The 25,088-nt window shown below is 42.0% G+C and overlaps 2 protein-coding genes across 2 annotated transcripts in view; one reads left to right on the top strand and one right to left on the bottom strand.

Moving 5' to 3' along the window:
* Positions 1–25,088, top strand: part of pcxb (pyruvate carboxylase b) — a 337,084-nt gene that overhangs the window by 205,226 nt on the left and 106,770 nt on the right. The window lies entirely within an intron of this gene.
* LOC146675193 (leucine-rich repeat and fibronectin type-III domain-containing protein 4) overlaps positions 1–25,088 on the bottom strand; it is a 32,670-nt gene that overhangs the window by 2,440 nt on the left and 5,142 nt on the right. Inside the window, exons 2-6 of the mRNA XM_085400304.1 lie at positions 13,881–14,489; positions 13,631–13,793; positions 11,686–11,856; positions 9,778–9,939; positions 8,417–9,151 (exon numbers count right to left, since the gene is read on the bottom strand). Coding sequence (XP_085256430.1) covers positions 8,417–9,151; positions 9,778–9,939; positions 11,686–11,856; positions 13,631–13,793; positions 13,881–14,463 — 1,814 coding nt within the window. The 5' untranslated portion in view covers positions 14,464–14,489. The remainder of the gene's footprint in view (positions 1–8,416; positions 9,152–9,777; positions 9,940–11,685; positions 11,857–13,630; positions 13,794–13,880; positions 14,490–25,088) is intronic.

Here is a 25,088-nt window from a genome sequence, read left to right as displayed (position 1 = left end):
CAGAAGTCCCCTAACCTTACTCAGTATGTAATGCCTTCAAAATGGAGACCCAGAGACGGCAGCGGTTTGGTCTTGTTTTTCTTCAGTTTTAAATTGGGGATAATTGGCGCCTGTTATATAATGAAGTTTTTCAAATAAAACCAATCTGATAATTCTCACAGCCGTAGTTATATCGATGTTGGTGTAAAGATGGGATTAGTCGTCTTGAATAATGCAGTGCTAGCTGGGAAATGAGAGGGGCCTTCTTGAGGCAAGCTACAGTCCAGAGCAGTGGATCTGGGTTATGGCAAGTAGGAATATTGATCATTTTCACCACCTCCTCAAGGCTTTAAAAGTTAACAAAACCAAATGTTTTCTACAGATGTCCACAATATCAACTTTTGCACTCGTATAATTTAAAAGAAAATATTTTTTTTCTTCCTCTCTCTCTTTGCGAATAACAATGTTTCAAACGGTTGCACCGTTTTAGCAAATTGCCTGGGGTGATTTGAATAGCAAGGAAATGCTTCCAAACTTCTAATTTTCAGCAGAAGCTCGGTATGAATTTAACAAGAAATTACAACGTACTGTGTGACACTCCAGGTTCCCAGATAATCTGAGTAGACACATGGGGCATCGTCATTAAAGTCGTCCTCATCCGGCGGTCATTAGGTCGCTATAAAGTCCCTTCTAACACAGTTACAAATCTGCCCGTTAACTCGTGCTGTGCGGTGGAGCAGCTTGGGTTCCAGGTGTATGTTTCCATGGCAAAGGCTCATTATTTGACTCGGCAGTGTAGTAATTATACTAAGAGTACCTCGTCTTCTGATATCCACACACTAAGCACTCGAGACCAATCAACTTTCCTAGCTTCATTTCCCAGGATATTAGTCATGTCTTATTTTCAGAAAATTGACATAAAATTGCCAAATTTTTCCATAGCAACATCATAAGCACAGCATAAGCTTGAGAGATGCCAATTACAAAAATAAAGCTGTACTTTGATACGCTAAGAAATGTGTATGCTGAAGCTAATTTAATCTTTCTCACAGAACTGTAAAGAAGTGTCAGAGATCTCTGAACTCATGGATATAAACTACAGTGGACAACCTAAACATCAGCAGTAACCAGCACTGACATAAAAAGATGAGAGGTTTTGATTAAGGAGTTTTCATATTCCTACAGCAAAAAGACATCCAGAGTGTGAAAGTGAAACCGAGGATTATGACCAAATATCTCAGGGATGAAAGCTCAAAATAAAACCTCTTGTGCAATCAGTCAAGTCAGAGAATTGTGAATAACTCCTGTGAAGTCCAGTAGTAAAGACAGGGGGTGCTCAATCAGATTTCTAACATGAAATATACAAGAGGCATCGCTCGCTATGCTTCTGTTTCTGAATAAAAAGCCTTGGTCATAGTATAGGCTTATCAAAGCCCCCGAGATTTATCGCAATGGTGTCAGTTCATCCACAGCCTTTATGCATCTATATATAATTGATAGATCCCACAAGACAGAGCGACTTGACCATCATTGGAGTGATTCATGTACTCCAGTGAGTTGCTGCTTCTGTCTATCACAGGCTAATACCCAAATCTCTTTTCTTACTTTGATTCATATTAGTGCATACTGGTTCAGAGTTAGTGTGTTGCTGGATACTGAAAAAGAATGCCTAAATCTTATAAGATGATATTCTAGACCAGCATATTTGCATCTGTCTGGATTAGCCTAACACAACTAAGCTTTCTGGATGAGTCTTTGATTTGGTCCTCCATTGTGACCATGCCTCACACAGTCATGCACACCTTTAGTCATTTTTCTAATCCTACTATTCAGACTCCTCCCTTTTTATTCACTCTGTCCTCCATTCTTCCCTCTATATACTCCTGTAAAGCTCTTTATCAGTCCTCCACCGTCAATGCGGCCAACTTATTTTATTATTTTCCTCCATCAGTCTTACATGACCAGATTTCCTCCGTTTGGGTGATCAGGCTCTCTTATCTCCTCATATCCTATGAGCTTTTCATTGCGGTGCAATCACCCATCCCTCTTTTTCCTTAGCCTAAATCTGCAGTGATGCAGTCATCTTTGGTTCAACCTCTTTTACAACTTCACTCTCCTCCTCTGGTCTAATCCTGTGTATCTTTTACCTCATCTGCTTGCCTCAAATCCTTTGGTATTTTCCACCAGGCTCTACCTGATCTCCCAGCCTCTCTTCCTTTTCAGTCACTCCACTACATCTCTATTAGCCACACCAATAACCATGTACCATGATTGAGCATCCAAGGTCACTCTTCCTCCCCTCTCATCTACCCCTATCTCCTCTGCCATCTCCTTTTTAGGTACCACTGCTCCTCCCTCATCCTCTTACCGCCTCTTTTCCTTTTCACTACCCACCTCACCATTTGTATCCTATATTTCTTTTCCTCTTCCTCTTGCCCACCACCCCTCTCAGTCGTCTTTCCCACCCCGCCACTGCTTCCTCCCTTATGAGATTGTGAATCACCTCTCTAGTTGTTTTTGCTACACTGGGAGCAACAAAAATAGGCAAGCAAATTCACTAAAATATACATGGAAGACCCAGACACATTCACAAACGCATGCATCTTTGATATGCTGATTCGCTAGCACTCGCTGCATTATTCATTTTTTTACCCGTATTTAGCTATGTGGTGTGGGTACACATGAAATAATATCCGGCTAAAACCTCTGCTCGAGACATTATGTTCATGAATACAAAGTGCATCTCGTGTAACTCGGACTGATCATCGTGGACTACGAAAATTGATTGATTAAACGGCCGTGGTGTTGTCTGTATTTGCGCCGACTCGATCTTTGTGGGCCGGCTTCTAACATACCAAGAGAGTTTGCTCCATCCCTGTGCTTCTAATTATGGTTAAAGCCTGCAAAGGCGTGCACATCCACAGATGCAGGAAGAAAGTAATCGAGACAAGGGAGTGCTTTGTTCAAGCCGGTGACACAGAAACGAGTAATTATTAGTACCCGTGAGAGTAAGGCGGAGAGGAAAAGAGAGTGATGGAGGGAATCAAGGAGTGGTGGAGCCCAATTTTTTTTCTTTCTTCTCATCGTACTTCCTGTCTTCTCTTGTTATTCTCGCCGCCTCACGTCTTGCTCCTCTCTGTCAGAGTTACCAAGTCTGGTGGTCTGACACCAGATAAGATTGGGCACAGAGAGCAAGAGCCGGAGGAGTGAGTGAGAGAAAGAAAGATGAAGAGGAACAACAAAGCAATTATCTCCTTCTGGCTGACATCTATCCAGCTCTCCTCACCCCCCCCACCCCATGTCACGCCTTTTGTTCGTTCACTCTTTCCTACATACATTTTTAGCCTTGATTCGTCAGACTGTTTATTGCCTTGTTATCTGTCTCTCTCAATTTTGTCTGCTTTCTTCAGTTTTCCATGATCACCCCACCTCCCCTGTTTTGCTTTCCTTTGCTACCTGCTTAGCCCGTCCTTTTCCTTCATGTGACTCTACAGAATAATATAACGTGACATATGTATTGAGTGCTGACCCTGTTCTCTTCCCCTTCCTTTTGAAGCCTCTGATATGAGCTGACGCATGTATTGACACAGTAGTTTAACACTTAATTAGCTCTTCCCGTGGGGTAAAACTCTTCACTTCATTTTACCTCATCTCCTTTTCGCTTCCCTCCCTGCCCTCTAACCGCTCAGCTGTCCTGGTCCTTGTTTGTTCATTTTGCTTTCCTCTTTTTCCATCTTTGAAGCCGCATGCCTCGGCATGCCCTGCTCCCTGCCACATCTCTTATTACATCCTTATCAATCCCAGCCTCAGCATTTGCACATATCTTCTTGCTTTTATGATTATTTTTTTTTGTGTTGTAATATGTTGTAATATGACAAAGTGAAACCATGTGAAGATTTTGATGGATTTCTGATTGGACCAGTGGGGAAAATCATTTGCACAGCTCAGTGTGTTGTTTGTTTTTTCCTGGTTTTGTTGGCTGAACACACTGTAGTTTAGATTCTTGTCACTTTTGCTAAGCACATTTAGTTTACATGTAATGAAATATGCTGTATAAATAAAACTGACACATAGTTTGGTGTAGCTATAGTCAGTGCCCTGGGTGAACATTTATAAATACATCCATAGCACAATTCAGTGTTTTCAAATATTAGTCAGATATGGTGGGTAATTTGCAACAGGAAAAATCTTTAATGCCAACACCTAATTTTCAGGATTTTTTTATTAAAGCCCTCTCCTTTTGTGACTCATTAGCCGTGTTCTCAGCTCGGTTTCTCAGCACGCTCCTTTCCTGCGGCTTTCAACCTCTCGCTCTGTACTTTTTAACAGTGCGGCCTTTTCTTAGACACAACTTTCATTATTCTCATTATTTCTCAAACTCTGCGTGATTTTTCTCTCCAATGTACTCCCATTGCTCTCCCTGTGATCGTTACTGTTCCCATTAAGTCTTAGCCGAACTTGGCACTTTGAGTGCCCGGCAGAAAGGTCGATCATGTGGTGACTGGGGTGCAATTGTGAAAATTGTCAAAGCCACTCTACGCCTTCCTGCGCACTTTAAAGACTGTTGTTAAACCTAATGAGAAACTTTTGGCTCAGACATATACAAGTGTCATACAGATGCTCTCTCTGACATACCGTATATAGCAGTGATTCATAACTAATTCCCAACTGCTTGCCAGAGGCTAAAAATAGATGGATTTACACGTAAAAAAAATCATGAAGCACAGTGAAACGGCAGATATCTTGTATAATTCTTAGTGAATAATGGATTATACAGAGGTTGGGCTCAGTGAGACTTGTGCTGAACATGGAATCTGTTTCCTGTAAAATGTCTATTTACTACATGTCAGGTAGATTCTGACTGGTAGCGAGGTCATTGTTTACAATCCCAGCTAATTAAATGCTTCTTTCAGCTTTGTGTTCCTGCATACAGTACATGGAATATGTCAATGTGTTAATTCAGTATCACAGCTGCCATTAAAGTTGACGTGCTTCTGATTAAGACGCGACCGAAAAAGCTCCACAAAGCTGTAGTGCCGGCCGATGAGGGTTGACAGCCTTAAACTGTCTATGACTGCATGTTCTTTGTGACTTGCAAGTGCTGACGAAAACGCGCTTTTGAACAGATGGTGCTCCATCGGTTGCTTTAAAGTGCTGGCTCATTAACATGGACTCGTGCTTTCCTGTCCTGTTCTTTGTCCTTCAGGTAGACCAGTCCCATGCGTGGGCAAAGAACTCATGGTAATTGCTCACATTTACCGGCAACAAGGAAATCTTTGGCAGTTCTTTCACTGTGCTTTTCAGAATCTGGGTTTCATGTCACACTGAAGGATCAGTGACCGTGTGGTGCTGTTAAAGGGTAGCAGAGCTCCGGGAAGGAAGCTGGCTTAATGTTGTGAGGGAGCACAGCTCAAAGGAAGCCACATCCATGACATTGTACTTGGTACTCTCACAGATGCCAGCAGAATTACAAAGCATGCTAAAATGGAGGTCGGTGTTGTCTAACATACGACTGACCTTTTAAAGGATACAGTGCAGTCTGCTGTTCTCTTGTCTGCATACCACCATCTTACGATGCATTTATTTCTTGTCATTTCTCAAAGATTCCTCTTTTCCTGTGTTTCTGTCTTCATTTCTGAATGCCCCTCGTCTCCCCCTCTTCCCATCTTTTGCCCAATTCAGCGAGTGTCTGGTGTTTCCTCCTCCCAAATTCAGCAATAGAATACGAACACAAATCCCAGATAAAAAACCTGAAATCTCACTGACCTGGTCTCACCTTTTGAGTTTCTAAGCCAGACTTGCTTTGGTTGATTCCTTTTTTTCTCGTGTGAAACTTTAGTTGGCACTAGCTCATTGATAGCATGATGGGAAGCCATACTGGAAATGCTCGACAGCGTTGTAGTATGCTGCTTTCCTCTTTCTGTCCTGAGAGACTGAGGGTTGTGCCTCCAGACTTGTCTCCTATTTCAACCTGTTTTCCACACTGACCTGTTACCTGTTACCCTACTCTGAACAAATCACACCACCAGGAAAACAGAGGGCTGTATGTGTCACAATCTGGCAAAACCTCAGATCGCTTACTCTCCTGTGATCCCAGCTGGTCTGTGACTCATTCTTTCATGCTTATCTCTTCTGTTTTCTTTTGTTTCTCTCACAGCTGAGTGTTTAAGAAAAGCATTTTACTGGTGTCAACCTTTTGCCTTAAAGAGCTACGTTTAGGTGCCCAAAGAAGTCTGTATTTTTATAAAACCACCCTTGAGAAAATACACTTAAATTTTGAGTCAAATTTAATCGAGAAACTAATTAACCTGGTATTGTGTTGTTTGATATCTCATAGTTTGTGGAGAGTATCTTCTCTTAACCTTTGTTACTAGAGATAACCAGCTTGCTCCCCTGATCTCAGATTATTATCCACTGAGAAATTAACACTAGTGATCAACAAGGAACTCGAGATGTCAGTGAGCTCATTTTAGGTATAACAAGCGTGTCGTGGGAGTCTAAAGAATCTGCATGTTATTTGTTTTGATGTTGCATTCCTGTTGGACATCTCTTTATCTCCATCCTTTCAACTGCACAACCTCCTTTTCAGCAGAGGAGCACTTTGCTTTCACAAAATTGCCTCGTCTCTATTTCTAAACGTTCCTGCTCCCTTGTCACATTATTCCTGTTTGCTTGTTGTTTTTTTTTCTCGCTGTCTTACGTTTCCGTGGGCTCCATTTTCTCCTTTCTCCCTTATTGCATCAGTTCCCCCAACTTCCCCCTTTCTTTCATACCCAGGTGTATATCTGTGTACACGGTCTTTCTATTTCAGTTATGGATTTAAATACCTTCCCTTCCTCTCTCCACCCTCGGTTCCTTTTTTTGTTTTTGTCTTCCTTTTCCCACGTGGGCCTTCTACTCTCTTGTCCTCCTTACTGTCAGTCTGCTTTCACACATCCTGCTTTTATCTCAATCTCACCTCAAGGTGATTTGGGTAGAACCCATCTTCTCAGTCTCTACAGGTCTCAGTCCACATGTCTAAATTCATCCGCTTTCCCCTTCTAACTGTATCCTTCACTCATAGTATTGCTTTTTACCTCCCCATCCACCCTTTTGCAAACAGCTCAGGTTCCTACTATTTTTACTTTGCTCTCAAACTTTCAGATTATAGCTTTTTTTCTTCACAATCATATTTCCATCTCTGTTCTCTACAGTCTTTGTCATACGAGTTGCTCTACCCCTTACGATACACTTACAGCTTAATGCCTTCTTTATAATACCTGAGGGAAGCCACATTGAACCCCAGCATTACTGCCAGCTAAAATAAAAACCCCACACAAATAATAGCACAGTGGCAGCCCTTGCTCAGCCAGCCCAGTGTCTTATCCCATCTTCCTCACTGTTTCAGCCACTGTAGCAATAACCCCACGCATAATGTCTCATCAGTCTACGCTCATAAATTCAAAAACAGTAAACTTTGACTGTGTACCGCTATAATTCATGAACAGCACCATAGTATTGTACATGTAAGCACACCAAGTAGCTAAAAAAAAAGCCACACTGTTTTATATTGAAAGACATTAGTCTCGTCCTTTAGCTTTGTTTAGACTGTTTTCTCTCATGGATTCTTATGCAAGCCCAATATTTTAGAAATGCAAATAAAAAAGATGCGATTTTTCAGGATATTGTTTTTGGTCTTCCTTATGTAGAACTTATCTTGTATAGCCACAGCTACATTAGATCTTTGAGGGGAAAAAGCGGAATTTTCAAATACTTGCAGATGTTTGTTTTTTAGTTTTACCTCCATGTTTTCCAGATCTGTACCCTGTACTTGTATGCCATGGCGTAAATAAGAGCTTTGAATCCTTTAACTACAAATCAACTTTCTAAGTGGTTATTTATCTCCCTCTTAGACTATGATGAGTCATACACTGACATAACTTATGAAAATTAGTGTATTTAGATTAAATACATGTTGCATCACTGTTATCGTGCATTTTTAGATGGACACCGTGGCCTCTTGATGTTTATGTTACGCAGCTCGGTTCAGAAACATCCCCCTCCTTCAAATCCTTTTCCACGTTATCCACATATCCTCCCATTCTGCACTCACCCATATGCACTGGCTACTGCCTATTGAGATTAAGTGTCATAGTGATGGAGATAAATTATTAACACTCTCTCGTCCACTATCCCTTTATTCCGCTCCCCGTTCACTTTTCCCTTAAGCTATCCGCACATCAATATGCAAGATGAACAGTTCGACTACTGAGGTGTCATATTGTAATGGATAAATATTTAAAATGATTAGCATGAAAGAAAAGGGTGGGCATGACCCTGCAAAAATACCTTCTGGAGGAGAAGCTGAGAAAGCAATCATATGGCAAGTGTCTAAGTTTGCCATTAGATAAGCGACAAAAGCTTCTATTATTTGCATTGTGAGTAAAGTTGAACTGACCTGTAAACGAGCGTCTCATCGGCGGTGCAGTTGTACTGTATCTGATACATCCAGACAACGTAAGCTCCAGACAAACGCCCCAAATCCCATCGGACCTGAGCCGATGTCGATGTTACTCCCTGTACTCCAATCATCCTTCCTTCCTCTTCGTCCCCTTCTTCTTCCTCCATGCTTCCTCCATCAGTCCTCTCTCCTTCAGATGCCCTACCGCCGTCACCCTCTTCGTCATCCCCTCCAACTCTTTTCCCATCCTCTGGCTCTCCTCCGCGTCCACCGCCATTGTTAATCCCTCCATTTTTGGCCGTGCTAATATCCGACGAGCCCGGATCGGTCCGTAAAATTCCATTGGTCACGTTCCTGTTGTTCTTGGTGTTAACACTGTTGCTCCCAGCGTTTCCACCTACTCCACCCCGGTGAGGCAGGGGGATTATTTTGAGATCCACAGTGGCAGTTGCTTCACCTGCTGCGTTTATTGCGATACATGTATATGCCCCGTCATCACGGGCTACTGTTACCAAGATATCCAAGGTCCCGTTGCTAAAGGAGCTGGTCCGGGATGAGTTTGCGATGATGCGATCATCTGGTGAAACCCAGTGGACTACTGGCTCGGGGTCACCAATGGCACGGCACTTTAGCGTGGCTCGCTGGCCCTCCAGCACCCACAGCTTGTGCGTGTGGCGAGTGATGAGAGGTGGTTCACATGTGAACTCCTCCTCAGGAATTGACCAGAAATATCTGCAGGCACAGAAAAGAGACAGTGAGAGAGGTGGAGGGAGATGGGTGGAGCAGATTAATTTTGCTATTCTCCACAAATCCCAAATGATCAATTAACCAGATAGCATCTTGCAATGAGTCACGCAAGAATCATATGTGGGACAGGAGCTTAAAATGCGAAGACCAACAGCTTCCTTCTATCAAAGCCTATCATGTTAACATCTGTCCGCATACATATTCAAACTAAGAGACACCAGGATCCTATGATGACAAACTCAAAAATGCTGAAAATGTGAATAATAGCAGACTGATGAGGACAGCAACTCCTTTTCCTCATAAATGCTTCATTTTCAGTGTGGTTTTGACTAGAGTTAGACTAGAAATTTAGAAAAGAGTGATGTAGGAAGTAGAGGTAGTTCAGAGTATCTAATTAGGGGCAAAATATCACGCCAGTGTTCTTAAAACTGGCTGCATGGCGTACCTGTCCTCATGAGTTTGAGCTTGATCTCATTAAGGTAAGAATTAGGTCATTTTAATTCAAAACATTGTTCAGCCTGTAACTTATTACATTGTTGCCCTATGATAGAGGAAACCTTTACTAGTTACAAGAATCAGAATAATCCGTTGACCAGCTGACGATGATTTACCTTCCAGCAAGGTGAGCAGGAGTGGCACACGTCTCCATGTCATCTCCACGGATGAGGCGCCTTAACCACAGCAGTTCACAATTGCAGTGCAGTGGGTTCCCTCCAAAATTTAGGCTTATGACAGCATTGTATGGGGTAGGACTTATTGCACCTGTCTGAGACCTGAATATAATAAAAGAAAAGCAGTCAGTCCATTCACTTAATGATGCCTTGCTGGACTTCGAGGTTATTTAAATGCAGTATTCATAATTGTCTTTTCTCTCATTTTGAAACGAGTACCTGTAGTGAATACAAAAGAGCCTTAAAACTCATGAAGATAATCAATTTGCATTTGGTTAAATTTTTATAAATGATTTACTTTGAACATCTCTCTCTAAGAACAACTTTAGGACGTCTTTCATGAACTTGTCCTTAGACAGGTTGAAGTCAATTTGGTGCAAACCAAATGTGAACATGGTATCTTCACATTTGAACATACCATGTTCAACCTCTCTGCTATTTGCTCCTGACAGAAATCTGAGCTTTGCATGCATCACTGAGTAAAACTTGTCAGTTATACAGTGTGAACGGCTGGTAGATGAGGCTGTCTTTGCTCACCACAAATTTTTAGCTTTGATTCTCATTCTGACAAATGGTTTGGAGACCACTACTTGTTTTCTGAGACCTCTAATGGGCACCGTTGCACAAGTGTTGCAATTTTTGTTTAACAAATTCTTTTGAAGTTAATTGGACAAAGCTTGATAGACGAGGCTCAGCTGTCTGATTGTGTCACTCTATTTTCTGCTTTTAATGTACTTTATACTGATCTGCTCCCGCAAAGCATTTTACAGTTCACAGCCGTTTTTAGAAAAGGGTTAACTGTGACTGTACGTTGATTTATGTGAACATCAAATCCACCTTTGCGTTATCTGAACACATGGATCAGTGGAAGGGAAGCAATTCGTGGAGTTCATTTATTGTGCAAATGTCTGAAATTGTAAAAATTTTTGTTGTGCCATAACTTATTTTCAAATGTTTCTAAAACCTTAAACTTGATAATTGTTCCCAAGTTTCCATTTTAATACCAAGCTGTTATAAGTAATTTTATATGGCATTTAATGACTGGTGTGATCTGTAGAGGGTATGGGAACATGTGAAACTGCAGAATAAACTGGCTGTGTATAGCATGGCTATGTGAGAAGCTCTATTTAGTACAATCAGACTGAACTTTATGTTAAAATATAAAAGATTTAAACACTGGATTGCATAAACTATAGAAGAATACAACTTGTTGTGCAAGCATTCAGGTTTCCCTTTTAAATCTGGATGCAGTTACAGGGGAAGTTATGATTAAAGAGATCATTTTAACTTGTTTTTAAAAGGTGGCCTGAGCTGAAATGTCTCTATTACTAATCAAAGCACTGGTCAGTTGTTATGATCTTGCACACTATGGTCTGTCATAGCGTGCAACGTAGTCCTTAGACAGGCGAGTTAGAAATCGTGTCAGTGCAACACCTCATACGGTTGATTTGACAGAAATGTCAGTCCCACTGAGTTCCAGTTGACCAAAGCTGTGTCACAGCTGGACTTTGATTTCCACATTAGTTGGAGCACAGCTGACAGCTTTACAATGAGTGCGTACTTCTATTTATAACCGTCATATAACTCGCCATCACTATTTCAAAACTTGAAATATGTTTGAGTCAGCGAAGTGGTGAGAATTTGTGGTGGCACTTAAATAGCATAAAAGTAAATGTTGACTAAAGAATTTACCGAATGCCAGCACACCAGCATTGTCTTTCTTCTTTTTCTGTGCCAGAAAGCACCCTGCTAAAAACACACACACTGGTAGCTTTGTGGCGTCTGCAACAGGATATTTCTATTAAGCTACTTCTGAGGGAAACATAAAAGTTGAAGCTTAAGAGCTACCTTGCAAAGAGAGGATCAGGAGGCAGGGTTCGGAGCCTGTTGGAGGTCATATCCAGCCTTGCAAGCTTATACAGCTCTCCAAAGACTCCTTCCGCTATGTGATCTATCAGGTTATGGTCCAGGTTTAGTGTGTGCAGACTGGCCATGTTCTGAATGGACTCCCATGGTACCCTGTAGATATAAAAAAGAACAACGGCTAATGTGAGATTTATTGAATTGGTAAACTTTGTAGTGAGATTGATCATGCAGTGTGAAGATGGAGTAACAGCAGCTCTAAAGACAGATCCACCTCTTGAGACCACTTTATTAAAGGATGTGATTGTAGCACCGATAGATCCACAGTTCATTTGTTGTTCTCTGGGTAATTTCTTCTTACTCGTCAGAGAACAAATATGCAACGATGAATTAATAGTGACAACAATGGCAGACAACAACAACAGATGCTTGTTTTCCTTCTGAATCTTTTGCTCTATCTGGGTTTCCCCAAGTCCCATCTGTGACCCATTGCTGTAGTCATTTAGTATTCCATTAGTGCTGTCATTCCCTGTTTTGGACCAATTAGTGAATCCAAATGAAATGTCTGGAACTAGCAAAATAGGAAAAATACGAAGCATTTATTTTTTGGCGTCAGTCACACCAGCCCTGCTGATTTTAACCTTTTTTTGTGTCCAGGTTCACCGAACTGAACTTTACAATCACCTTGCTGTTGAGTAATAAAGTTCATTGGGTGCAAAGCATGCTTTTCTTTTTGTAGTTGACTAAATAAACGTATTCAGTGATTTTAATCAGTTACAAAAACAATTTGGTAAACATTGATGGTTACAGCAGGTGGCCTCCATTTATCTGTACAATAGTTTGATTAGACAAAAGGCCTGAAAGAGGAAAGAAGTGCCAGGCATAGTTAATTAGACCATGTTTATGGTTTAGATTATGGTTTTAGAGGTTGGAGAAAGGCCAAAGAGCTGCTTTAGAGGAGACAAATGAAACATCTTAATCAGAACTGACAGCCCAATGCTGCTGAATTTATCAGCACAGAGGGACACTAGGAAGAGAATAGAGGTCTAAAAGAGAATATCATCATTGTTCTGACTTATCATTTAGACCAGAGGAATGGTAAGTAACGCTGAATCCCTATTGTCCTAAATAGACATGAGAAGAATACTGCACCCTGCACTCAGCTGTATAGAGCAGCTATAACAGTGTACACGGTGGCAGTGGAGTGAGCTCAGACGAAGTGAAAGAAAATTAGAACCTCATCAAAATTGACTTTCACTTTTCTTTCCCTTTCTTCTCTTCGTTGCCTCATATGCCAAGTGTTTTCATTGTGCATTTGTGTGTAAATTTTGTGTGCAGGATACACTGACAGAGACGGGTGTGTCAGTGTATGCTGGCTCATGAATTAAATTGAGTTTGACACAAAGGATGTCAAACTCAATTTAGTTCATGGGCCACGTTCAGTCCACTGTATGCAGCCTAAGAAAAACAACAGTATATGGTTCTTTTCCCCTTTAAGTTGTGTAGCACAAGGTGTTTTCCTAAAACTTAAACTTGTAACCATAAACCCATGTGAGATATGTCTTCAAAATGTGCAAAATAAAGTATTCTTGTTAAATACTATCTATTTAAGAATGACCTATTTACAAGGAGGATGAACATCCTGAAATATTGCAAGAAAAATAATCTCATAGTTTATTTTTCTTAATTCATTGAGTTTACCGTCATATGAACAATTGAGAGATCAGTGGAAAGGCACAAAACCTTCACACGTACAAGTTTTTGGAGTAATTTAGTGAGAAACTCTATCAACAACGGACTTCACTGCCGTTTTTAAACGTTGCAAGTCTGGCTCCAGGCCCCATTTTTGATGATTTCTGCTTAAAGAACAATGTCTGTGGCTTGGATGTGCTGTGCACGTGGGTGATACCCAACAAAAGCAAAAACTCACCTCCTGAGGTTATTGTAAGATAAGTCGAGGTCTTCCAGTGTGAGCAAGAAGTCATCGAAAGCCTGCACGGAGACCTTGATCAGCTGGTTGTTGTTGACAATCAGGTGCTGCAGATTGACCAAACCTGCAAGGTCTCTAGGTCCGAGTATTGTCAAGCGATTACCTGGATAAAACAATAAACGGGTAAAAACACGTTTAAGTAGTGTATTTGATTCAAGTCTTGAACACTGAGAATAAAATAACTGCTCACCATCCAGATGCAGAGAGCGTAGACTCTCCAGGTCAGCAAAGGCCATTGGTCTAATAAGGTGGATGGTGTTCCTTGACAGTGTCAGATCAACCAATCCGGTCATGTTGACAAAATCATTTCCGCCCACTTCTGTTATAAAGTTATCGGCCAGTCGCAGCTCAACTGTCCGCCGGTCAACATGCGGTGGGACGAACAGGAGGCCTTTGTCGGCACAGAGCGTGCTCAGTGACTCCGAAAGGTTTCGACACACGCAGTGGAAAGGACAGGCCGAGACCACACCCCACGTCTCCCCTGCTCCAATTAGAGAAGGAAGCAGGCAGCATGTGACCAAAGTCAGCCAGTGAAAGACTGGGAAAGGGACAGAGTCCGGGAGGGTTCTCTTTGCAGTCCTGGGACAGGCGCAGTGGATGAGATGGGAGGAAGTTGACAGAGATGAAACAAAAAGAGGGGACAGAAGAGAGACGGACAGACTGGGCAGAGGGAAGAGGGAGGGGAAGTCGGAGCCCTCTGCTCTGTCTTCGGGGTGGTGTGTGTGGGGTAGGTGTTTTTGTCTGCGGGGATTGAAGGGTGGGGGGACAGGCATGGTAGAACGCCTGGCTGTTCACAGACCTGGAGAGAAAAAGAGAACAGATGGGGGGGAAAAGATTAGACATAGTTTTTAAACTCATACAGTTGGTCGTATTTCTATGTGTGTGTCTGGTTTTTTTGTCTTCCACCTACTCTGACTAGACAGAAGTGAAGCAAGGGCTTGCTTTACACACATCCATACCTGTGTGGGTCAAGGCCTCTTCTAAACAAGTACCACTTCACACTAGTGCCTACATGGTGCTTTGTAGCATTAAAAAAAATCTGTATTGAAAAATGGTTGCCTCCCTTGCTGTGTGCTTTTTTTTTTTTTTTTTTTAATTGGCTTACATGTATATTCTGTCCTGTCTACCTCTTTGCCACTGTAGCTTATTGCCTAGCAACAGCATCCCAAAAGACTGAACACAGCCAGTCCCCATAGTAACAGTTACCTAGAAACATGTTAGAGTGGATTATTGTTATATCATAGGACCCTTTCTTAACACTATGGGTCAGGGAATCAAATTGGGTCAGCAGCCCATCAGCCTGGATTCCACAGCAAAGCTCAAATAAAGCACAATGCAGGTGTTGGTAAGCCTGGCATAGTACTAAACACACCAGGGTCCCATTGTAAGTCTCACACATACAGTATGTATGGCAGTACAGTCGTACTAGAAGCAAGTCGTTCTACTCTGCAGCCTTGTTTTTTTTAAATGTATGGAGAGGATCCATAATTCAGTCACTATTTTAAAGCAAAAAAAACCCCAACAAGCTCTGATTCATCAGGTTACACTTGGGCACACACTGTTACAAATACTTGCAAACATGATAAGCATCTCTGGAAAACCCTATCAGAACATATAAACAAATGTCATGCTAATTCTGGTTATTTGTGAATAAAGGCACTCAAAACGTATACACTGTGTCTCTGACATCTGTCAGTGTAACATTATTGGCTCAAATGACTCCCCGTTTGGCTGTTAATTGGCTTTTTGGTTGTAGGGGCGGGTCAGCTGTTTTGTTCGGTGTTAAAAATCTCACTTCTGTTTGTGTTGTGGCTTTGAAATGGCATCCCTCTGCCTTTATCTTGCCAGTAAATGCACACATTGTGGCTTAGTGATAAGGTATAGGAGTGAGTCACAGCCACTGATTGCCATGCCTAATAGTTGTTATAGCAACTGTAGCCTAGATGCAGAAAGAGTGACAGAGATGGTTGATAACAGTCAGAGATGCGATGAGGGGAGATGAGATGGTGAGTCACGGACGGACACAAAAACATCACTGAAGAACGATGGGGATATTTTCATATGAAGCAATCTGTAAACTGACAGTGCAGAAACTAGAGTGTGATGATTACACGGTGATATACAGTATGTGCAACCCAATACTTTGAGTAATGACCAGGCATAACTATGCATCACGATGGCTTTACAGGTTGACGCAAATTGCGGCTCAATATTTTCCATTAGATTCTGGCTTTACTCTTTCTGCCTGAAACTAGAGGAGCGTTTGCAATCTAGCTCGGATAGCAAGACTGCTACATGGTAGTTTTGGTCTGCTTCCAAAATGTGAGCTCTATATTAGACCAGGCTACACTGTCTCCTTTTTGAATGATAACTTTGTATTGAGTAAATGAGAAGATGAGAACTCTAGTGCCTGAAATGAATATACTTTTTTTTTTTAAATCTTGGGATCTCAAATGTTCTCGGTAAAAGCTGAGGGGAAGGAATGAAAAAGGTGGTATAGATCACGCAAGAACTACTTTTTTGCTTTATTGAATGGTTCCATTGCTGCTTTAATATCCTGCGTTTCCTGTTGAAGCATGATGCTTGGGCAGCACATTAAACCAATGAGATATTAGTTATCAAGAGCAATGCAGTTTGGGCATGAGCCCGGTTTTCTGCCCATCCCATCAAGCCGTTCAGTTGTACGTCAATAGACTGCAGAGTTAGAAAACATTGCTTTTTGCTACTTGAGTGCCTCTTGGTTGTTCTGGGAAGCGGCAATGACTACCAGGAACTCTGTACCGTTTTCAACCCAGCCTAAAAATAAAACTCCTAAGATGCTCTCCAGCTTAGCAATGATATCAGGGATTATTTCCTTATGTCTAGTGTCATCATTTTCAAAAAAAAGAAAAGGAAGGATGAAAATGCTTGCAGCAGGAGAGAGTGGGATGGTGGGAGTGTGGGGAGGAGGACAAAGGCACGGAAGCCTGCAGTGACAGCCAGTCCCTGGGGCAGGTTGATGCTGGAAGTCGACTGCTCCTGCACTCCTGTGGAGCCATGCATACTAAAATGTGACAATACTCTGGCAAAGTGTAATACTGCATAAAAATGTGTCTTCTCCGACATGTTCCCTGAAAAGCCCTAATGTCAGGTGGTGTCTTCATACGATCGGCGCTAAACCAGCTTTACCCCACGCTTTGCTAACACTTGGTTTGCCTGCGGCATGCTGAATGTCAGTAATGCTCGTGCAGTCCTCTGTTGTGCGTCCTGCATCTGTCTCCACACCGTCATTTGACCTTTGTCTGTCTCATTCATTTTTTCCTCCTCTACTCTCGTTGCTTAGCTCTTCTCAGTCATCTAATAACTCTCCTGGCCTTACTCTCACTCTGTTTTTAATTTCCACCTTCTGTCTCCTCTTCTCCTTGTGAAAGCCTTCTCCTCGTGTCCTCCCTGCCCACACTGTCCACTCCCACACCTCTCTCTTACTGTACCGCTCCTCTTCTTTCTCTATTTCCAGGGATCGGGCTTTGTTTCCTCATCTTCTATCCTCTCCCTGCAGTTGTCTTCCTTGTTATCTTTGCCTATCCTGTTTCTGCATCCTTGTTCACCTTCCATCTTTCTGCCTCTGGCTATTCTGTAAATTACCACATTTTCTTTCTTTATGTCTCATTCCCTCTTTTTCTTTCTCTCCGTCTTGTCTGCCCTTGAGGCAACCCAAGTACGACAATGTTATCAGTCACAGCACTACCTCACCACCTTCTCCGGCAGCACTTCCTCTGTCATTTTGTCTCGTCTCCCTATCGCTTGCTGATTCTGCTGCCCTCCATGTCTCCTTGCCAGTGCTGCTCTAACTTTCAGTCACAAACTATCCACACATGCAAACACACACCCTCTGATCCTGCAAACCACACATGATTATATGCTGCACCCTGCCTGTCTCAGAGGCTCCCTCCCTCCCTCCTCGCTATTTCTCTCCTCCCTCCCTTCATTTATCTAACTTTCCCACTCATCTCTTCTCTCCATCTGCTTTCTCTTGATTTCTTTCTTCCCCTCCCAAACTGTCATTTCTCTTTCTTCTTACTCACTCAGCGTCTCACTCTCTCCTTCATTTGGTGCTCTTCCTCTGTTATGGAGGAGATCTCATTTACAATCAGAGCAGTGCAGTATTGAAGCTTTCTGGCACACAAGTTGGATGTAACTGATCTGCTCAGCTGCTGATCGATCAGAGCCAAAGAGATAGATAGCACCCTGTCCCATTCATTTACTCTCGCTCTTTTTCTTTCACTCTTTTCTTCTTCCATGCTCTCATTGCATCTTTTTCCCTCTTTAACAGTGATAAAGATGCAAGTAGTAAACATGTTAATCCAATAAGTAAATACTTTAAGTTTTTTAAATTGTGAGGAGTTTTCTTTAAATTTCATATTTATGCAAAAAATAAAGAGTGACACAGCAGTATGCCTGATGCACTATGGCATTTAATAGCTGCTTCCAGCCTAGGATGAGTGTTTCTTCTGATTCATGTGTTCCCTTTAGTGACAGTCGGTGTAGGACATACAGTTGACTGTATTTGAGAAAGTCTCCTTTGGACCTTAGCCAGTACACCTCTGGTGACCCATTCTTATTTGTGATTCCAAAATCTGCACACAAAAAGGTACCCAGATTACATCTTCAGATGTGAAACTCAACAAATCCTCTTGTTTGAAATGATACAACTCAGATGTTTGCCACAGCTTATAAATCCCTCAAATCAACTTCCTACATTTCTAATCTTACCTGGTTCTATCGGGTAACTGTCACTTGCGTATAATGTAACCTACAGCAATGCCTTAACCTTAACTTTTTCAGTTTTTAACCACTAGTTGAAAATAGCTTTTGCCTGATATTTATCTCTGTTCATCTGTTATACAAATATATAGCTTTTTTTGATTCCAGTTCTTCCCCCCTCTTATCTTTCCTTGTCTCTTTGGTCTGTGTGTGTGACACTCTTGTAACACTGGATTTTCCCCTCTGGGAATCAATAAATTCTTATCTAACGCTTTGTACCGATGCCTCAGAAAGCTATAGTACGGCATGTGTGCGCGTGCAGTAACTGAAATAAGCTAGGTAAGTATCTGCACTTGCTATATACGGTTGTAGACATGAACTCCCACCATGCTTGTCTAGTGCGTGTTCCTGTTTGTGAATTAATGTGACACTTGTCTGCACTTAGGAAGTCTTCTTGTGCTCTTAAGAGTTTGCTGCTGAATTTGCAATAAGCCGGGGACACACTTATGTGTGTCAACACAAACACACCCACACTTTTTTGCACTCTCGCTCAGGCACACGTGCACAGAGAACAAGACATCGCAGTATATAGCAATAAGGACAAAAGCCCACTGGGACAAAGCCTACTTGACACTTTTTGGGACAAAAAAAAAAGTCAAGGAGGTCAGTCGATAAAAGATTAATGATTAAGAAATAAATCACAGAGAAGAGCACAAAAATGCACCGGAAACTAGACAAAGAGGAGTATGAACAACAGACTATTAATATGAAGGTACATGTGTATTTGCTAGCTCATCCAAGCTCTTAGGCTTGTGTACCATATCTGTTGTTTGCAGGTGTTTTTGTTTTGTTTTTTACTCTATTTTGGGAAATCTCTTCTTGCACGACCCTGCGTGAACCCATAGCTGTCCAGAGAGCAGGAAACAGACTGTTGACAAGAGCAAAAAAGGCTGCATAAAGTGAGAGTGAGAACATGAGCTAAAAGCATCTATGGAAGGATCTGCTCTGTACCCTCTGCTCTGGAGCACAACTCGGTGCCAAGAGACTGAACCTGACCTCACCCCAACTCCAGCAAGCTTCAGTTTTAACACCCACCACAAGCCCTGGAGGGTGCCGCTTCTCTTAGTGAGGACAAACACTGCTGAATGCGTTGCCACTAATGGCTTTAAAATGATGAATTTTCATTAAGTGTTTTTTCTGTGATACTGTTGAACCCGAACCCATGCAAATTAAAATAAGCTTAAGGCATGACTTGTGGTAAAAGCTCTAATGCGTCTGTTTGAAGTTTGTTTTTCACATGTTGGACCTAATGCACTTGGTCCATTGTTGTCCTTGGTTTCTGTGGATCATTATTAATGTCGGGGCCTTTTAAATGCCAGCCACTATTAATAATGTTAATAAAATCCATGTGTGTCTGTGTGTTTGCACATGTAGGTTTGTGATTATATTTCCAAATCTGCAGATTGGCGTGTGTGCGCGAATCCACTTTGGCACTCGCAAATGCCATTAGCCCATAATCGACTTAGGGAATGTTGCAATGTTTATAAACAAGGGGATTTGTATTTGCTCTCAGAAGCCACTTATCACAAGCACGGTAATCCACAGATCTTATTGGGCTGTGAATAGGTGTCTCAACAGGCTTCAGTCAGAAATCACTGACAGCCAGACATCGCGTTGCCACTAAGCAGTTAATGCTGGACTGCAAGGCGTTTAGTTTGGAGGTAGAAATGAATGGAAAGTTTTAAAGCGGCATCATTTGACTGTCTATTCATATGGCTGGCATGCACTTGAGCTCTGCTGCATTGTTTGATGTTACAGTACGCAAAAGCTCCGCTAGCATAAATGCAGAGATCAAATATGGAGGCAGCCTTTCATTCGCTCGCATTCAAATTCTTTTTCGGTTACACTAAGGCTTTCTAGCATGCACTCTTACTCATAATCCAGGCCCTTCATATTAGGTGAGCACTTGCATACAGAAACAACTGCGAGCATACCAAAACAGTCTTCCCACACAATCATAATTATAGGGAGGCCGACACATAGACACACACTCTCTCTAGGCAAGGAACAAAAGAACACCCACGTAGCCTCTTCTTGCAGCAGTCGTGTGTACTGTAAGCCCACTCATCCTTTTGGATACTATCGCTCCTCTGTCGTACTTGGTCCTCTTTAGTATGTATAGAAAGCACAGGGACGGGGTAACTGTATTGGATATGGAAAAAAACAACAAATGCAGAGGTAAGGAGAGACTAAAGCATGAAATACAGTGAAAGTGGGAAGCAAAAAAAAATGGAGTACATAAGATGGAGGAGGGAAGGGTGCAAGATGGGATAAAATGAAGCCAGTTGTGTGACGAGCGGAGGAAAAGTGGGATGGAAGAGGAGAGTTTGAGGAAAATGGAGAGAAAGGGGGATGAAGTCATTGTGTGTGAATGCGTGTCGTTAAGCGGATGGGCAGAGAAATATGTAAAGGCGATAAACGGGTGAAGGCCGCCATCCATCACTGTCAGAGAGAGGGATGAGGGAGGGAAGACGGGATTTGATTAGAGGAAGGGAGAGCTGCTAAAAACGACTCTGTATGTCATCGCCGTCACGATAGTGGTGGGAGAAGTGGGAGTGAAAGGCGATGAGGTAAGGAGGAGTGACGAGGTTAGTGGTCAAGAAAATTACAGATAAGTTGGGATGGGACATTTAAAGCACCACATCTTGAGGTCAGAAAATTAAAAGTAAAGGCCAAGTATGTGAAAGTAGTCTTTTTGTTTCCTCTCTAAATGCTGTTTTGTTGTTGTAGGAGTAGAATTTAGTAACCCAACTAAGCAAACTACGGGCTGCTGTCCCAAAAGAAAATGAGATGATTACAAACGCTCCAACTTTAGATTTGTTTCAGGTCTTTGGCTGACTGAGAAGTGTGAAGATCATTATCTTTCAAACAGGAGTTACAGTGTAATCCTAATCTTTGTGTCAAGCATGGGCCTCTCAAGAAAGAACAAAAACATGCTCGTTTGTGTGGAGTCCTTTTTTGGTCTTTTCATCTTTTTGCCATACAGATGGGGGTACTGATGGGGAGGAAAGAAAGCTCACAGAACCCCTGAGGTAAATAGTAGGAGTGAAAGAAGTGAAGTGTGTTCTCTTTAAAATAAAAAGACTGCAGTCTCTTCACAGTGGCACTCCAAAATAATACACTTCTTATGAAATACTCGACTCAACTAATTCCTCCCAAGCCTCTGTTGTATTTGAAAGAGGAAGAAATGAATGTGTGTGTACGTACTCGTATATTCATCTGTATGCAATACCCACTCTCACTAATTCCTGTTGGAATCCTTCCTGATTTCAATAATTGTTTCTATTCCTGGAACGTCTCATAGCCAGATATTTAACGTGTTTTCATTTGGGTTTTTGGTTCAATTATTTGTTTTTTCATTCCTGTGAAATTTCCCATCAGTTTATGTACTAAGTGGCTCATATATTATCCTTGTTTTTGTCTCACTGAGGCACATTTCACAGTTCTTGCATGAAGATCATAAAAACTCTGGTGGTTTTGGCGATTTTTCTTAAGCAGTCTGAAGAGCTTTTACTCTTATTTGTACAAAATTTGAAGACACGAGTGTTTGATCTGAGAGATTCTAGCGTTGTAGGGTGCTTTTGGCTACTGTACCTTATGAAAAGCCAGGAGCTCTTGAAACTATCTAATCTTTAAACATGGCAACACTTAAGAGAAAGCAACCCACTCTGCTTGTTCTCCGCTCACTGTGTTTGGAGTAGGAAAAAAAATGGCAATATTGATGGAGTCTTTGAAGTTTGGCTTTATAAAAGCTGCCACTTCGCATCAGCTTTGCATAGATAAGCAACCCAGTCTTTAATGAACTTGGAGTGGCTTGTTAAAAACTGCTTAAAAAGTCATAAAAGTTGAACCACCTCGGTTACCTGTGATTCTTTTTGAAGTGTGGCTGTCACAGTGGCCAGACCTCCCTTCGTGCAATATGTGGAAGCGCTCGGCTGCAGGATGTGCCAGACATCCCAAAAACCAGGTGTTAACCCTGCTGTTCTGATTTGGCGCTGGCTGTGAATTGGTGAACCACGGAGAGGCTGAGCAGGAAAACCTGACGTGATGAACCACAGCAACGAGTAGGCCTCTACTTGGTGTCACGGCTCACATATGTGCACCTCCATCTGGCTATTTTGTTCCTCTTCCATCAATCAAATGAACATATAGCTTTGGAGGCTTTCTTTCCAGTTCTCTAACAGTGTCATTACCATTAAGGTTGTTATAACTGTGGCAGCCAATAACCCATTATTTGCTGAGGGTTTGTAATTTAGTTTCCTCCCCTTGGAAAGCCCACACAACTGCACAGCTTGGGGATTATATTTTCTGGGAGGTAAATTGAATTGGCAAACAACAGAGGTGACAGTGATTTTCTTTGGCACTTCATTGGCACAGAGGGACGGGGAGTGGTGCCGTTATGATTTGTTATGTAACTCTCGTATACACCGCCTGAACTTTCTTCCTACTGGTATTTGTGGCCATTATAGAAGTGTACCAGCACAGCTTGTGTTGTGTGTGCATTTCTTTTCGCCGGGAAGCTTTTCTTAATCGTTGTAATGCTTCATTGTCACTCAGAATGCAAAGCAGGACTTCAACATTATGTTTTGAACATCCTTTTGTAAATGCTAGCAGTCTCTTTCTATACATCTTACAGATGGATTCAGCAGCTGGATCACGGGGACAGCTGAGCAAATAAGGGACATAAAGCACTGAAAATAACTTGGTTACATTGCTGTGCCAGAGTGTCTTTTCTACTTGGAGAGTAATAATTTTTCATTGTGGAGGATAGCTGTCATACTGCTGATAGGGGGAAGCAGCTCAATGCTTTTCTCTTTTGATGACTTCTTACTCCAGATGGCAATAGCATAGTAGGATCTAATTAAATTCCACAATGACAATAAGTAAGCCAATAAAATCATGTAATTAATAGCTGACGCTCTCTGTGTTTCCACATGCTCATTGATGCTATTCCATATTGCGCTGATTGTGAAGGAAATTGTGTTTGCATCAGTTGGCATCCACGAGCCATTCTTTAAGACTTCTCCGTGATTGAATCACACGGACTGCGGGGCGGACACGGTTCTTGTAGCAGAGTGGGTTGGCCACTAATTGCACAGTTGGTTGTTTGAGACATGGCCACATATGCTTTGACAAATGTGACCTTGGGCAAGGCACTGAACTTCAAGATGCATGGAGGTGGGTGAAAGAGAAACGCACTGCAAAGCACTTTGTGCGAGCGTGCCGAGGTTAAAACAAGTGCAGGCTGCTGATGTCACATGACATCAGTGGGGTCGTTAGGGGAAAGGATGGATTAAATGGCTGCATGATGTCAAGAGCCTCGAGCTCAACACATGTGAAACTTGAAAATTAAAGCAGGAGGTTGTGAAATCTTTGCTTTGTTCTGCAGCGACCAAGTTGTCACTTTTAAAGTTGAGAAAGGTGTTTTTAAGGTCTGAAAAACAACATACTGTTCACGTATGTTCACAGGGACGTGAACATACGCATGTTCCTCATTCAACACCTTATTGTAGATGAAAGCAAGTTAAAGATTCTTCAAATTTATTGTGCTCATCTGGCTATCTGCTTCTAAAAAATGCTCCCATATTCTAATTGTGATGTGCTGTTAAATATTAGTGACTTAACCTGTGGTGTGACACCTATTACCCTTAAGTCTGTTTAGTTTATTTTTCTTCAGTCACATTCTTGAACTTCTAAACTTGCACCCACTTAAATATGGTTATGTTTACATCCACAAATTTGCCTGCAGACACACAGTAATGTAAGTGGTGTAAAATAGCTGACCTGCCACTCACCGTGAACATAATGTGCTTGCATTTTCCTGTCCTGTTTTTATTTTTTTTAATCCTTCTGATGCTCTTTCTTCATCTTCGTCTCTCTAACTTTCAAGCTCAGCTTCATTGTCCCTTATTGACCTGTTTTGGTGCTTATTTCTCTATAAGCAGATGACTGCTCGTTATCTGATTGCCTTTCCATCCGAACTCCAACCTAATGTCAGCCTTTCAGCACCATATTATCAATGGATGCTTTTGTGCGTGTGCACCTGTGCGTGTTTACGTCGATAAGGCTAATCAACCACAAATTCAGTACAAATACAAGTCTACAAATGATGTGCCAACACACCACTGCTGATCTGTCAACATCCCCACCAGTCAGACACCCTGCAGCGCCAATTATATGGACCCTGATTGGCTGACGCCACGGGATGCAGCTTGGTGGAAAAGCGCGCGCGCGTGTGTGTATGCATGTGGCAGTTTGGTGATTCAGCAGGCTTTTCAGCTCAGTGAGGGGAAATCCTGAGTAAGAGAACAGTTACCCAATCAGCGTTCTGCATCCAGCACAGTAGGTCAGTGACATGCCAGCCAGGCCTCTGCATCACAGTGATGGATGTATTGATTAATGCTGCACAGACGGGCGCACAAACACTTCCACACAGGCGCACACTTCTATAAAAAATAAACTGTCTTCACTAATGTGTTTGTTCCTTTTTCTACCCTTTTTCTATTTTATCTCATTCGATTTTCTATATTGCTCTAGTGGTCACCCATCTTTCTCATGGCCCTCTCTGAACCAAGGGAACTTAAATGAGGAAAGA

This window comes from Rhamphochromis longiceps, linkage group LG3 (assembly GCF_057381845.1).
Source record: "Rhamphochromis longiceps isolate RC_006_pf linkage group LG3, R_longiceps_female_GT1.1, whole genome shotgun sequence".
Taxonomy (NCBI): Eukaryota; Metazoa; Chordata; class Actinopteri; order Cichliformes; family Cichlidae; genus Rhamphochromis; species Rhamphochromis longiceps.
This window is presented reverse-complemented; position numbering and strand designations above follow the sequence as displayed.